Source organism: Scyliorhinus torazame, chromosome 12, assembly GCF_047496885.1.
Source record: "Scyliorhinus torazame isolate Kashiwa2021f chromosome 12, sScyTor2.1, whole genome shotgun sequence".
Lineage (NCBI taxonomy): Eukaryota > Metazoa > Chordata > Chondrichthyes > Carcharhiniformes > Scyliorhinidae > Scyliorhinus > Scyliorhinus torazame.
In genome coordinates this window covers 150,630,343-150,644,967 of record NC_092718.1, presented here as the reverse complement: position 1 = coordinate 150,644,967, position 14,625 = coordinate 150,630,343, and the positions used below count along the sequence as shown (strand labels likewise).

At 51.2% G+C, this 14,625-nt stretch overlaps 1 protein-coding gene across 1 annotated transcript in view; it reads right to left on the bottom strand.

Annotated features, from left to right (window-relative positions):
- Window positions 1-14,625, bottom strand: part of LOC140386658 (linker for activation of T-cells family member 2-like) — a 142,134-nt gene that overhangs the window by 105,785 nt on the left and 21,724 nt on the right. Inside the window, exon 2 of the mRNA XM_072469185.1 lies at window positions 3,113-3,211. Coding sequence (XP_072325286.1) covers window positions 3,113-3,209 — 97 coding nt within the window. The 5' untranslated portion in view covers window positions 3,210-3,211. The remainder of the gene's footprint in view (window positions 1-3,112; window positions 3,212-14,625) is intronic.

The following is a 14,625-nucleotide window of genomic DNA, read 5'->3' as shown; positions in this document are numbered from 1 at the left end:
TCTCAGATGGGAACAATCTCAGCTATGAAGAAGGTTCTGGGTGCAAGTGCCACACCAAAGACGTTTTTATTCTTTGATATAGACATCGCTGGCAAGGCTGGCATTTGTTGTCCATCCATTCCCGTACTGGCCTCCCCGAACAGGCGGCGGAATATGGCGACTAGGAGCTTTTCACAGTAACTTCATTGAAGCCTACTTGTGACAATAAGTGTTATTATTATTATTATTGCCTGTGAGCACAGTAACCACATTGCTGTGGGGTCTGGAATGGCATGTAAGCCAGACCGGTCAAGATGGCAGATTTCCTTCCCTAAAGGACATTCATGAACCAAATGGGTCTTGACCTTATTTGAGGAAAGATGTAGTGGCATTGGAGGCAGTTCAGAGGAGGCTCCCTAGGTTGATTCCAAAAATGAGGGGTTTGTCGTATGAAGAGAGATTGAACAGTTTCGGCCTATGCTCTCTAGAGTTTAGAAGAATGCGGGGAGATCAAATTGAAGTATACATGATAAAGGGTATAGATAAAGGCATGCTAGAATGAGAGGTCATCATCTTAGGGTAAGAAGCAGCAAATTTAAAACAGAGATGGGGGGAAACTACTTCTCCCAAAGGGTTGTGAATCTGTGGAATTTGCTACCCCTCACTGCGATGGATGCAGGGACAGTGAGTAAATTTAAGGAGGAGTTAGACAGATTTTTAATTGGTAATGGGTTGAAGGGTTATGGAGAATCGGCAGGACGGTGGAGTTAAGGTCAGGATAAGATCACCCATGATTGAATGGCGGAGCAGACTCGATGGGCCAAATGGCCTAATTCTGATCCTATATCTTATGAACTTATGACAAGAATCAATGACAATGAATGGTTGCTGTCATTGAGGCTAGCTTTCAATTCCAGATGTTTTTAACTTACATTTTTGAACTTAAATTCCACCAGCTGGTGTGTTGAGATTTGAATCCCTGTCCCCAGAGCAATTACCTTGGCCTCTGGTCTACTCATCCAGTGACATTATCACTATGCCGATGCCCCCCCCCCCTTCCCTCAAGCTGAAACTGCAGGCTGACATTCAGTCAAGCACTATCCAAGTCACTGAAGGCAGATTAATTGGTTATTATCATAAAGCTGTATGTGAGAGCTTTCTGTCCACAAATTGGCTGCTGTGTGCCCCACATTACAGCAACGTCTACACTTTAAAAAAGACACTTCATTCATTGGCTGCAAAGTGCTTTAAGACATTAAGGTCATAAAAGGCACTATAGGAATGTAGGCCATTCTTTCGTACTACACAACAGGATATAGGCAAGCCGCAAACATGTAGGAGACATCTCCATTAATGGCAAGTGCTGAAAGGAGGTGCGGAGGGGGGGGGAGAAACATTTAGCGTTCATATTTTGCACTAATTTTGTAAATGAAGCAACAATTAACTGTGCGGTCTTCCTGGGGTTAATACACTGTTGGTTCCTGGCATACCTCTGATTAACACACCCCTGCCAAACCCTCCCCACCAACGTGCTCAAGTTTCGCGTCAACTTTCACAGAGGTGCCAAGGCTGAGTTTCACAGTGTCATACATTTCAAACAACACTCAACACCCGAAAGCAAATCCGAACTCATTGTCTGCAGAAGCTTACTGAAATAGACTGATTCTCAGAACATGTATGATTGCAATATTGTATTTTGCTGTTGACTAAACTCGATTAAGTTTTCATAAAACAACTAAACTGATTGGAACAGAGTCGGTTTTATTTCACTTTCCAAATGCATTGTTTTTAGACCACCCACCTCTTAATTTCGTGACATTTATGATCTTTACCTCCAAAACGTGGGATTTGAAGAGGACAGCAGAATCTTAACGCAGAATAATCATTCACTAGATTTATATAAAAACGGCCGACTTTTCCAACATGTATTAAAGGGGAACAACATGCCTCGAAACAGAAAATTATAAGATGTTTTCTAGAGCTGTTCTAAGTTGGGAACTCTGCGACTCCTTCTGCATTTCTCAGATTCAACTTTATATTCTGTGTTACCAATGAATGTTATTATTTTTATAATATTTCATGTGTGTTCACAAAAATTGCAATGGCTGTTTAGTACTTAGAATGTTAGATCCACCTCGAACAATTTTAACTTGATAATGAACAAACAAAAAGCAAAAAGTGTTGAGCAGCACGTGGCGCAGTGGTTAGCACTGCTGCCTGTGGCGCTGAGGACCTGGGTTCGAATCCCGGCTCTGGGTCACTGTCGGTGTGGAGTTTGCACATTCTCCCTGTGTCTGCGTGGGTTTCACCCCCAACAACCCAAAGATGTGCAGGTTAGGTGGATTGGCCACGCTAAATTGTCCCTTAATTGGAAAAAAAATAATTGGGTACTCAAAATTTTTTTTAAAAGCAGAAAGTGATGCCAAATGGTTTCAGCTCCACAAGTACTATCAACGTTTAATACTTTATAATACCGAGTATGAAGACGGTACCAAAAAGGCAAAGCAGAGGATTACAAAATGGCAGGATGCAGTTTGGTAGAATCATAGAATCCCTACAATGCAGAGGAGGCCAATTGAGTCTGCACCGACCCTCCAAAGAGCACCCAAACCCCCACCCGCCCTATCCCCGTAACCCCACATAACCGTTCGACACTTAGGGGCAATTTAACATGGCTAATCCACCTAATCTGCACATCTTTCGGCTGTGGGAGGGAACCGGAGCACCCCGCAGACAGGGGGAGAACATGCAAACTCCACACGGACACTAACCCAGAATCGAACCTGGCTCCCTGATGTTGTGAGGTAGCAGTGCTAACTACTGTACCATGCGGCCCATACATATGGTCCTCGAAAGAGAGCAGGAACTCCGACGCAATGAAGGAAAAGCAAAGCCCAGTTTATCATCTGAGCTCCTCCTCAATACAGTGTGGCCGGGTTGGCCTAGACCTCGATGACTGATGCCTGGCTGGGACCTATCCCAACAAACTGGTGTCTGTGCAGACAGCAAACAATTGGAGAAAAGTACAGAAAAGCACATTCAGAAAGCAAACAAAACCTTTCATTGCCTGGGCTTTACAGATTTTCTCACTTGCACAAATACTTCATTTGGAGACAAGAAAATGGCTACTTACTGCGATTCCCAGATAGTCTACACCGGGTACAGAACATTACAAGGATCCCAAGTGGAAGAATGGAGAGAATGCCCCACCACAGCTCCACTTGATTCATTCCTGTACAAGAAGTTGAAAAGAGACACACATTAATAGTCCTAGTCTTCATTACTGTGTTAAACAGACACAAATTGTCAGTCTTTTGACTATTTCCTCGTTCCTACAGTGAGTGTTTCCTAAATAAAGTTGTAAAGATACCCAGGTAACAAACCTTTCCCCTCAGTGCCAGGTCATAAGATAATTACAGAGAAGGAAGGCCCTTCAGCCTATCTTAATTAATTCATTAGGGAAGACTCCTCTCCCCTTGCAGCATCCAAATGTTTTTCAAATGATTCCACATTTCTCACCTCTACTTCTTTACTTGGAAGCTGATTCCATTTATTAATACTTCTGTCAAGAATACGTTGGATATAAATGCTGCAATTTTCTTTACTCATTGGAACGTGTGACCCCAATTATTTGCTTTATTTTTAATGTATGCCCTTAACTACTTTGCACAATTCTAAAAGATCACTTTGCAGATGTCTCTTATCAAGTGAAGGCCACCGAGTTATTGTTCCGTCTTTCTGCATTATTCAGTATTCCGACACTAGCCCCTTGCTCTTCTCCTTTTGGCTACTCTGAACGGAGTCAATGCTCAAGGTGTGGTCTGAACACAGCCCTTGATCAGGACTTCCTCTGGCCTGCATTCTGCATTACAATTAGACGGTTTAAGACTTCTGAGTCTCTTTCAGATTCATCTACATTATTTCAACACAATTCATGCAGTTGGTTTTTTGACTGATCTGAGATACTACCCACTTTCTCATCATCTGGGCAGCACGGTAGCACAGTGGTAAGCACGGTTGCTTCACAGCTCGAGGGTCCCAGTTTCGATTCCCGACTTGGGTCACTGCCTGTGCGGAGTCTGCACGTTCTCCTCGTGTCTGCGTGGGTTTCCTCCGGGTGCTCCGGTTTCCTCCCACAGTCAAAAGATGTGCAGGTTAGGTGGATTGGCCCTGATATATTGCCCTTAGTGACCAAAAAAGGTTAGATGGGGTTACGGAGATAGGGTGGAGGTGTGGGTATAGGGTGAAGGTATGGGCTTCGGTAGGGCGCTCTTTCCAAGGGCCGGTGCAGATTCAATGGGCCGAATGGCCTCCTTCTGCATTGTAAATTCTATGATTCCCTATAATTCTATGATCTCTCACAATTCCTTCTCCCCCAGATTCATGCCTCGGTTCCCATCTGTACCCTTGCTCTCCCTGTTGATATATTTCAATTGAAGCTTTCCCTGCCTTTAACATTATCTCCGACATTTAAATCCCGCCCTTTATCTTTTCACCATTGTGAATTCCACTATTTTTATAATGTGGTACAATTTATGATAATTTTGATCAATCAATAAGCTTTGTGAAAAATAAACCCAAGAAAGAAAAATAATCAACTGATGATGTAAAATGAATTTTTTTTTAAATCATGCGGCCAAAATTAGATTTGAAATAAAATGATGGTTTCTGGTGGGTCAGTGATCTGACACATAGTATGAGAGCTTCCAAATCACATCACCAAAATACAGTATCCAAGTGTAGGACTTCCACCTGCCAGATGTGGAGTCCCATTGGGCCACACCTTACTTATCAAGATCAAAGGTGAATAGAGACAAGACTTGGGGATCAGTAGGCCATTTACCTCCTTAAACGTTCACTCCCTCCACCAACGGCACATCGTGGCTCCAGTGCTCCATGTACAAATTACACTGCAGCAACACACTGTGGCTTCTTTGACAGCACCTCCCACCCCCACCTAATAGGCATGGGACGCCTGGGAATACCATTACTTCCAATTTCCCCTCCAAAAGTCACACAAAATCCTGATTTGCTTCTATAGCACCATACCTTCATCACTGCTGGGTAAAAATGCTGAAACTCCCTCCCCAACTGTGGGTGTACCTGAGGTTGGGGGGGGTCCGTGCCGGGGCGGAGTTTGGGGGGGGGGTCCGTGCCGGGGTGGAGGTTGGGGGGGGTCCGTGCCGGGGTGGAGGTTGTGGGGGGTCCGTGCCGGGGTGGAGGTTGGGGGGGGGTCCATGCCGAGGAGGGGGATGCGAGGGCAAGTGAGTTGGTCCACCTGGCCAGGTGCCAGCCTCCAACAGTTGGACCCATGCGGTCCATGCCACCTGGCTGGGGGGAGGAGGGGATATGGGCAATGATGACATGTCATCGTTCCCCTCCCCCCCATCAGGCCGCCGTGTTTTCCGATCATCCAGCGATGTTGGCCGCCGTGGCGGCAGCCGCTCATGTCTATGTTGCCCTGGATGAGGAGGAGGAGGAGGAGCGTGCCAGAGAGGTGGCGCAGGCTGCCGCAGAGGGACAGGCGGCAGCCGCCCAGGCTGGAGGGACACCTGACCGACAAGACGAGGAGGGGGAGGAGGACGTCGCGGCCCCACGGCAACGGAGGAACCCGAGGGCGCCCCGTGTGTACCGGCCCCGGCAGTCATACCAGGACCTCACGGACCGGGAATGCAGGAGGAGACTCCGGATGAGGCGGGAAACCGTGGCACACATCTGCCACCTGTTGGCACACCTGTCACCGCGTGGCACTGGCGGGGGACACACTCTCCCCGTGTCCGTCAAGGTTACGGTGGCCCTGAACTTTTATGCAACGGGGTCATTCCAGGCACCGAGTGGGGACCTGTCCGGCATATCGCAGACATCGGTGCACCGGTGCATCCGGGCAGTGACAGGTGCCCTTTATGCCATGGCGCACCGCTACATCCGCTTCCCCGTGGACCGGGCCAGCCAAGATGCCCGGGCCGTGGGCTTCTCTGCCGTGGCCGGGTTCCCCATGGTCCAGGGCGCGATCGATGGGATGCACGTCGCCGTGCGGCCACCTGCAGATAACAGGGCCGTGTTCACCAATAGGAAGGGGACCTATTCGATGAACGTACAGGTGGTCTGCGACCACCGCATGATGATCCTGCACGTCTGCGCCCGTTACCCAGGCAGTGTACACGACTCATACGTGTTGTCGCGGTCATCCATCCCCGGCATGTACGAGGGACACCATCCCCGGCTGAGGGGCTGGTTGCTGGGCGACAGGGGCTACCCATTGCGATCGTGGCTGATGATGCCTATACGGAGGCCATGCAATGAGGCGGAGAACCGCTACAATGATGCCCATGTAGCGACAAGGGGAGTGATAGAGAGGTGCTTTGGCGTGCTGAAGATGCGTTTCAGGTGCCTGGACCTCTCTGGGGGTGCCCTCCAGTATCGGTCAGATAGGGTCGGCCGCATCATTGTGGTGTGCTGCGTCCTGCACAACATAGCCCAGCAGAGGGGCGATGTGCCGCAGGCAGAGGAGGGCGGACTGGAGGAGCAGCAGGAAGAGGCGCAGTCCTCCCCAGATGAGGGGGATGGGGGTAATGGTCAGGGCAGACGGGGTAGACACAGGTGGGTGGCTGTCCACCGTTACCGGCTGGCCCAGCGGGCACGGGACAGACTGCTAGCCGCCCGCTTCACTGACTAGATGGGCGTGGGAATCGGGTAGTATGGCCACAGACCGCACACCATGGCAACAACCGACCACCCACACCCCCCACCCATCCACCCACCCAGCACCCTCACCCCCCTCCCCAACCCCACCCACCCCACCCGCATGCACACCACCCCCCCCATTGCCGATCCACCTGCGGCACAACGGGCCGGGCTCACACAGTTGCGGGTGGACGCGTGTCTATTGCAGGCCATGGAGGGTGATGACAACCCGCCCTGCGGTGAGCTCCTGGCTCCACATCGTTGGACTATGTCTGACCCATGGCCACAGTACCACCATCCACCCGGACCATCCCTGCATGCGGCTGTGACACTGCAGCGCACGGTCCCGTCCTCTGCCCGGGGGATGTTGATGGCGGCCCAGGGGGAAGGGGGCAGACTCACCTGGGGCTGAGGTAAGACCACCCCTCACACACACACTTGCGCTCAACGTACATGACACCCCCGCACGCTTTGGACAGAGCACAAAGGCAGCTTCTGTAGGTGTAACATTGACTTTAATAACCAAAGGAGTTCATGCATGTGCCCTAGCCCCTAAAACTCATCTGTGCCCTGCACCCGTGCCAATTTACTCAGTGTCTAATTGTTTGGCCTTACGGGCCCTTTGACTACGTCTACGTGGTTCCCCAGGCGGTACAGCAGAACTGGAGGTGGACTCCTGTGATTCCTGCCCTCTGACACTGGATCCCTTTGGCGGCCGTTTCCTGGGGCGTCCTGGCCTAGATGTGCCAGGCTGCGGCCCGGGCGACTGGGATGGCGAGCTGCCAGCCTGTCCTGCCCGTTGCCCACCCGATGCACCTGGGACGGAAGGGGGGGAGTCCGAGGTGTCGCGGTGTACCGGGACCTCCCCTACAGGGGGAGCCGGGACGGACCACACCACCTCCTCCTCCCTCGGGGTGCCCGATGGCCCCCAGGCCTCTACATGGGTGGGGGATGCGAACGGACTGGCCATCCGACGCCCCCCCGACATCTGGCGCTGCCAGTCCTGGAGGCCCGTGCTGGTATCGACAGGGGTCTGCAGGTTTGCAGCCATGGAGCCCAGGGCGTTGGCAAACCCTGTCTGTGACAGTGCGACGCCGGCTCGCACATGGCCACTGGCGCCGATGCCCTCAGCGATGGCCTGCAGAGACTGGGCCATGGCCTGCTGAGACTGGGCCATGGCCTGCAGAGACTGGGCTATGGCGTTGAGCGCCTCTGCCATCTGGCGCTGGCACTGGCTCATGGCCTCCTGTGAGAGGGCAGCCATTTCCTGGGCCACAGACGCCGCCTGCACGAAAAGCCCCAGGCCTCGCAAACCGTTCCCCATGTCTGACACCGTCGCACCCATTGCCTCCACCGCGGACGCCACCCGTGCGGTGTCAGCTTGGGTGGCACGCATGACCGGCACCACTCCCAGCTCCTGGACGCGGGTGGACTCCTCCACCTGCGACTGCAGCCGCCGCAAGCCGCCCGTCACCCTCTTTGCTCGTCTCCGGGTCGGTGGTTGCATCGGATCTATGTGTAGTTGTGGTAACTCCAGGAACCCGGGATCCATCTGGGCGGCAGATGTTCACTTGGGCTGGGCTGCCCTCCGACCGCCCGGCCCCTCTGCTGCTCCTACCTCCACCTGCTGTACCGGGACGGCTGTGTTGTGCGCACCAGTGAGTGTACCAGACGCCTCATCACTAAAGTGCCCAACCGAGGTGAGTGTTTCTGCGATGGTGGAGGGTGTTGGTGACAGCAGTGGCGTTGTGTCGTGCTCTTCGTCCCACTCTGAGTCCATGGCACTTTGGGGTGGGGGTTCGTCTCCACCCATCCACTCTGAGTCACTGTCCGGTATTTCGTCTTCCTGGGTAGTGCTGTCCCGGGTAGGGGTGTCCTGGGCAGTGCTGTCCCGGGTAGTGGTGTCCCGGGTAGTGGTGTCCTGGGTAGTGGTGTCCTGGGTAATGGTGTCCTGGGTAGTGGTGTCCTGGGTAGTGGTGTCCTGGGTAGTGGTGTCCTGGCTCGGATGTGACGGGGGCCTGTGGCTGCCCCCCTCGTCGCTGGGTGGTCGCTCCCGCACGTGACGGTGGTGTCGTCTCCCTGTTGCTCCAGGTCTCTCCGTCTCCCGTGGCCTCCGAGGGGCATCCTGCGGGCGTCACATGCTGGAGGGTGCGGGTCTCTCCGTCTCCCGTGGTGTGCGAGGGGCATCCTGCGGGCGTCACATGCTGGAGGGTGCGGGTCTCTCCGTCTCCCGTGTTGTGCGAGGGGCATCCTGCGGGCGTCGCATGCTGGAGGGTCCGGGTCTCTCCATCTCCCGTGGCCTCCGAGGGGCATCCTGCGGGCGTCGCATGCTGGAGGGTTCGTGTCCCTCCGTCTCCCGTGGTCTCCGAGGGGCATCCTGTGGGCGGTGTGCATCTGCGGGGATGGGTGCCTGGACGTTTGGTCCTGCGATACACAATGAAGCATGCATGGTTAGACATCAGGCAGTGCTCAGGTGATATGGGGGAGGGGGATATAGGGGAGGGGGGATATGGGGACGGGCTGTCGGTGGCTCACTTGCTACTACGCCCCCGACCTCTGCATCAGCAACCTCCCGGTCGTCATGTCCACCAGCCAGTTCCAGGGCCCTTTCCTCGTGTACGGTCAGTGGCCTCTCATCAGCGGGGCCTCCTCCAGTCCTCACATGTTTCCTATTGTTGTGTGCGCGCTTATCCTGTGGGGGGGGGGGTGGTGTTAGGGGTAAAAGGCAACACTGTTAGGCAGGTATATGAATGCACGCCATCGGTTGCGCGTGCATTGCAGAGGTTAAGGTTAGGGCTGGATTCACTTGGGGATATGGGGGAGGGGGGGATATGGGGGAGGGGGGATATGGGGGAGGGAGGATATGGGGGAGGGGGGATATGGGGAGGGGGGATATGGGGGAGGGGGGATATGGGGGAGGGGGGATATGGGGGAGGGGGATATGGGGGAGGGGGGATTATGGGGGAGGGGGAATTATGGGGGATATGGGGGAGGGGGGATATGTGGGAGGGGGGATATGGGGGAGGGGGGATATGGGGGAGGGGGTCTATGGGGGAGGGGGTCTATGGGGGAGGGGGATATGGGGGAGGGCGTATATGGGGGAGGGGAGATATGGGGGATATGGGGAGGGGGGATTATGGGGGATATGGGGGTGGGGATATGGGGGAGGGGGGATATGGGGGAAGGGGGATATGGGGGAGGGGGATATGGGGAGGGGGATATGGGGAGGGGTGGATATGGGGGAAGGGGGAATATGGGGAGGGGGGGATATGGGGTAGGGGGGATATGGGGGAGGGGGGATATGGGGAGGGGGATATGGGGGAGGGGGATATGGGGGAGGGGGGATATGGGGAGGGGGGATATGGGGGAGGGGGATATGGGGGAGGGGGGATATGGGGGAGGGGGGATATGGGGGATATGGGGAGGGGGGATATGGGGAGGGGGGATATGGGGGAGGGGGGATATGGGGAGGGGGGATATGGGGGAGGGGGGATATGGGGGAGGGGGGATATGGGGGAGGGGGGATATGGGGAGGCTCACTCTGGCTGCTCTGACGAGGTCGTTCACCTTCTTGTGGCACTGGGTGCCTGTCCGTGGTGTCAGGGCCGCAGCGGTGACGGCCTCTGCCACTTCCCTCCACAGACGCCGGCTGTGGCGTGGGGCAACTCTGTGGCCGTGCCCGGGATACGGGGCGTCCCTCCTCTGCTCCACTGCGTCCAGGAGCGCCTCCATATCCCGTGACTCGAACCTCGGGGCTGAGCGGCGGCCAGCCATCCAGTCGGGTGTTGCGGTCGGGTGTTCCGGTCGGGTGGGGGGGAGCTGCGCGGCCTTATGAGCCGTCACGCCGTGCAGCGCGTATGACGCTGCACGGCGTGAACCACGTGCGCAAGCGCGGATCCCGTTACGTCGCTGCTAGCCCATTTCAGGCCGGAGACTTTCGACCCATTTTTCCGACGTGACGCAAGTCGGATTTGCGACGTTTTTTTGCGCCGATCGGCGGACTTCCGCCGATAACGGAGAATTTCGCCCCTGGTGCCTGATTTGTACGTCAAACCCATTTATTCATCTTTGCCCCATATTCAGGTATGATTTGAAGCTCTGCACATTTATTTAATTTTACCCATTATTAAGAACTCACAGGAGCTCTCTGAAAATCAGTTTAGCAATGTGCTGGTTAGTGTGGGACTGATTATCACTGAAACAGGAGGGTTACAGATTCAATCCCGGAGTCGTATGAGCTTTCAGTTCAAACATTTACTTCAGGAACCTATATCAGAGAAGTGGGAGAACTCAAATAGTGTTCCCACTCTCAATCATTGCTTATTACCTTCTGTTGGGATGTGTCCATCTGTCTGCCTACATTCACGGCGGAAAGAAGAAGGGATGGGCTTGGCTGAAATTTGCCCACATCAAATAGCTTGCTGACATTCACTGTGCAAGCTTCGACATGAAGAAAGGTCATTTTATTGACTACAGGGCAGAAGTTAGCACATGTGGAACCATATTTTGTAAGCTAGTTTCTTTGGGAAAGGAGGGGGAAAAAAACAGAGAAACTTAAAATAAATGTACTGAAGGTCATTCGATAATGCTAATGAGAAGGAACAGAGCCAGAAACAATGATAGCTGAGGCAGGATATCAGTACTTATTCAAATACAGAACATGGTTCTTATTGCAGAACGCAACATCAAAGTAACACGTGAACAAGAGTCGCAAGGTGTTGGATATCTCTGCTAGCAGGGCAGGCTATGCAGTGAATAAAAGTTTCCACAATCAGTTGGCTTCACAACTGGAGACATTGGGGGATCTCCCGAACAGCATGGACAAACCAGATGTTTGGAAGATCAATGTCAGATGAAATTTAACATAGGAAGGTGTCATCATTTGGGAGGACAAATAAGGAAATGGGTAATTGGGAAAACGTTAAAGGAGACCTCGGGCTCAGACACAAATCTTTTAAAAAGAAAAACAGTTGCATTTATACAGCACCTCTCATGAGCACAGGAATTCATACAGCCATGAAGAGCTTTTGAAGTGTGGCTACTGTTATCACATAAGAAGTGAGAGAACAAGTTGATAAAAAATACAGTGAATCTACAGTTTCAATTTCAAACAAAATTATGATGGAGCAAGTTCGAGTCCATGGAGAGTAGGATTGGGTGGTGTTGCATTAAAATCAGGGCTTTAGGTTTTATAAATAAAAAGCAGAGAGCACTGGAGCAGAGATAAAGCTACACAAAATCATTAGCTAAGACTAGTTAGAATACTGGGTCCAGTTACGTGAGCCCTGCATTAGTAAAGATGCCAAGGTCACTGAGGGGATCACACAAAAGGCTACTGCACAAGATAGGAACTCATGGGGTTGGAGGTAATATTCTGGCGTGGATAGAGGATTGGCTAACTGGCAGGATGCAGAGAGTAGCGATAAGGTGGGATCTTTTTCAGGTTGGAGGGAAGTAACCAGTGGAATGCCACAGGGATCAGTACTGGGACTACAGCTCTTCACAATATATATTAATAATTTGGAGGAAGGAACTGCCAAATCTGCAGATGCTACAAAGGTGGGAGGGAATGCAGGTTGTAAGGAAGATAAAAATAGCTTACAAACAAATATTGACAGGTAAATGTGCAGAAATTTGGCAAATGGAATTCAATTTGAAAAAATGTGAGATTGCTCATTTTGGAAAAAAAGAATGAGAAGACGGATTATTATTTAAATGGAGAGAGACTGCAAAAAGCTGGAGGGACTTGGGAGTCCTTCTTCAAGAAACCTAGCATACAGGTACAGAAATTAATGGAGAAGGCAAATGGAATGCTGGCTTTTATTTCTAGGGGGCTGTAGTATAAAAGTAAAGACGTGTTGCTGCATCTGTACAAGGTACTAGTGAGGCCACATTTAGAATACTGTGCACAGTTTTGGGCTCCATATTCAAGGAAAGATATATCATTGGAGGCAGTACAGAGGAGGTTTACTAAGTTTACCAGGCATGGAGGAATTGCCATGTGAGGAAAGTTTAAACAGGTTTGGTCTGTACTCCTTGGAGTACAGAAGAATGAGAGGTGATATGGTTAAAACATCAAAGATTTTTAGGGGGTTAGACAGGGTAAATATTGGGAGCGTGTTTCCACTCATGGGAGAGTGTAGAACCAGAGGGCATATTTGCAGAATAAGGAGTTGCTGAGTTAAGACCAATTTGAGGAAGAATTACTTCTCTCAAAGAGTCGTGAATCTTTGGGATCTTTTACCCCAGGGAGCTGTGGAGGCCAAGTCCTTTGATATTTTCAAGGCTGAGATCGATAGGTTTTTAATCAGTGGAGGAATTAATGGTTATGTAGAGAAGGCAGGAAAGTGGACTTAGTGAGCGTTAGATCATCCACAGTCTTATCAAATGGCAGCACAGGCTCGTAGGGCTGAATGGCCTACTCCTGTTTCTATTTCTTATGGTCTACACTGCATGGACTGCAGCGGGTCAAGAAAATAGGAACAGCGGAAGGCAATTAGGGATGAGAAAAAATGTTGGCCTTGCCTGCAGAACTCAGATCCCATGCTAGAATATAAAACAAAATCCCCACCCCACCTCCCCCACCAAGGTTCTGACCTCATCACCTTCCTGTCACAAGGCAGCTTTCATTTCAGAAATTGATTTTATAAATAACTATCAAATACAAATATATGACACAAATTTTACAAGTACTTGTGCGATTTTTTTTTTAATGGCAAAGATATTTATAGAAGAAACAAGAGTGAAGATTGATGTGGTTGACATCAGACTGGAATAAATAGATAAGATTTTTTATTTAAGACAGATGATAACAGAAGATGCTATATGATTCTGGAGTTAGGATTGAGATAGAACATAGAACATAGAAAATACAGCACAGAACAGGCCCTTCGGCCCACAATGTTGTGCCGAACCTTTGTCCTAGATTAATCATAGATTATCATTGAATTTACAGTGCAGAAGGAGGCCATTCGGCCCTTTGAGTCTGCACCGGCTCCTGGAAAGAGCACCCTACCCAAACTCAACACCTCCACCCAACACCAAGGGCAATTTTGGACATTAAGGGCAATTTATCATTGGCCAATTCACCTAACCTGCACATCTTTGGACTGTGGGAGGAAACCGGGGCACCCGGAGGAAACCCACGCAGACACGGGGAGATAGCCGGAAATAATTTTGGAAAGGTGAAAGATGTGTTAACAGTGAGAAAACCAAGCTTGTAACAAGGATAAAAACTCATAAGCTGCTACATGCCATCCACTTTCCCTCAGTAACCTGTACAATAAGAGGGCGGCACGGAGGCGCACTGAATTACTGGAGAGAATTCTTCGAGACAGGATCTACTCCCATTTGGAAGCAAATGGACGTATTAGTGAGAGGCAGCACGGTTTTGTGAAGGGGAGGTCGTGTCTCACTAACTTGATAGAGTTTTTCGAGGAGGTCACTAAGATGATTGATGCAGGTAGGGCAGTAGATGTTGTCTATATGGACTTCAGTAAGGCCTTTGACAAGGTCCCTCATGGTAGACTAGTACAAAAGGTGAAGTCACACGGGATCAGGGGTGAACTGGCAAGGTGGATACAGAACTGGCTAGGCCATAGAAGGCAGAGGGTAGCAATGGAGGGATGCTTTTCTAATTGGAGGGCTGTGACCAGTGGTGTTCCACAGGGATCAGTGCTGGGACCTTTGCTCTTTGTAGTATATATAAATGATTTGGAGGAAAATGTAACTGGTCTGATTAGTAAGTTTGCAGACGACACAAAGGTTGGTGGAATTGCGGATAGCGATGAGGACTGTCTGAGGATACAGCAGGATTTAGATTGTCTGGAGAAATGGGCGGAGAGATGGCAGATGGAGTTTAATCCGGACAAATGTGAGGTAATGCATTTTGGAAGGGCTAATGCAGGTAGGGAATATACAGTGAATGGTAGAACCCTCAAGAGTATTGAAAGTCAAAGAGAT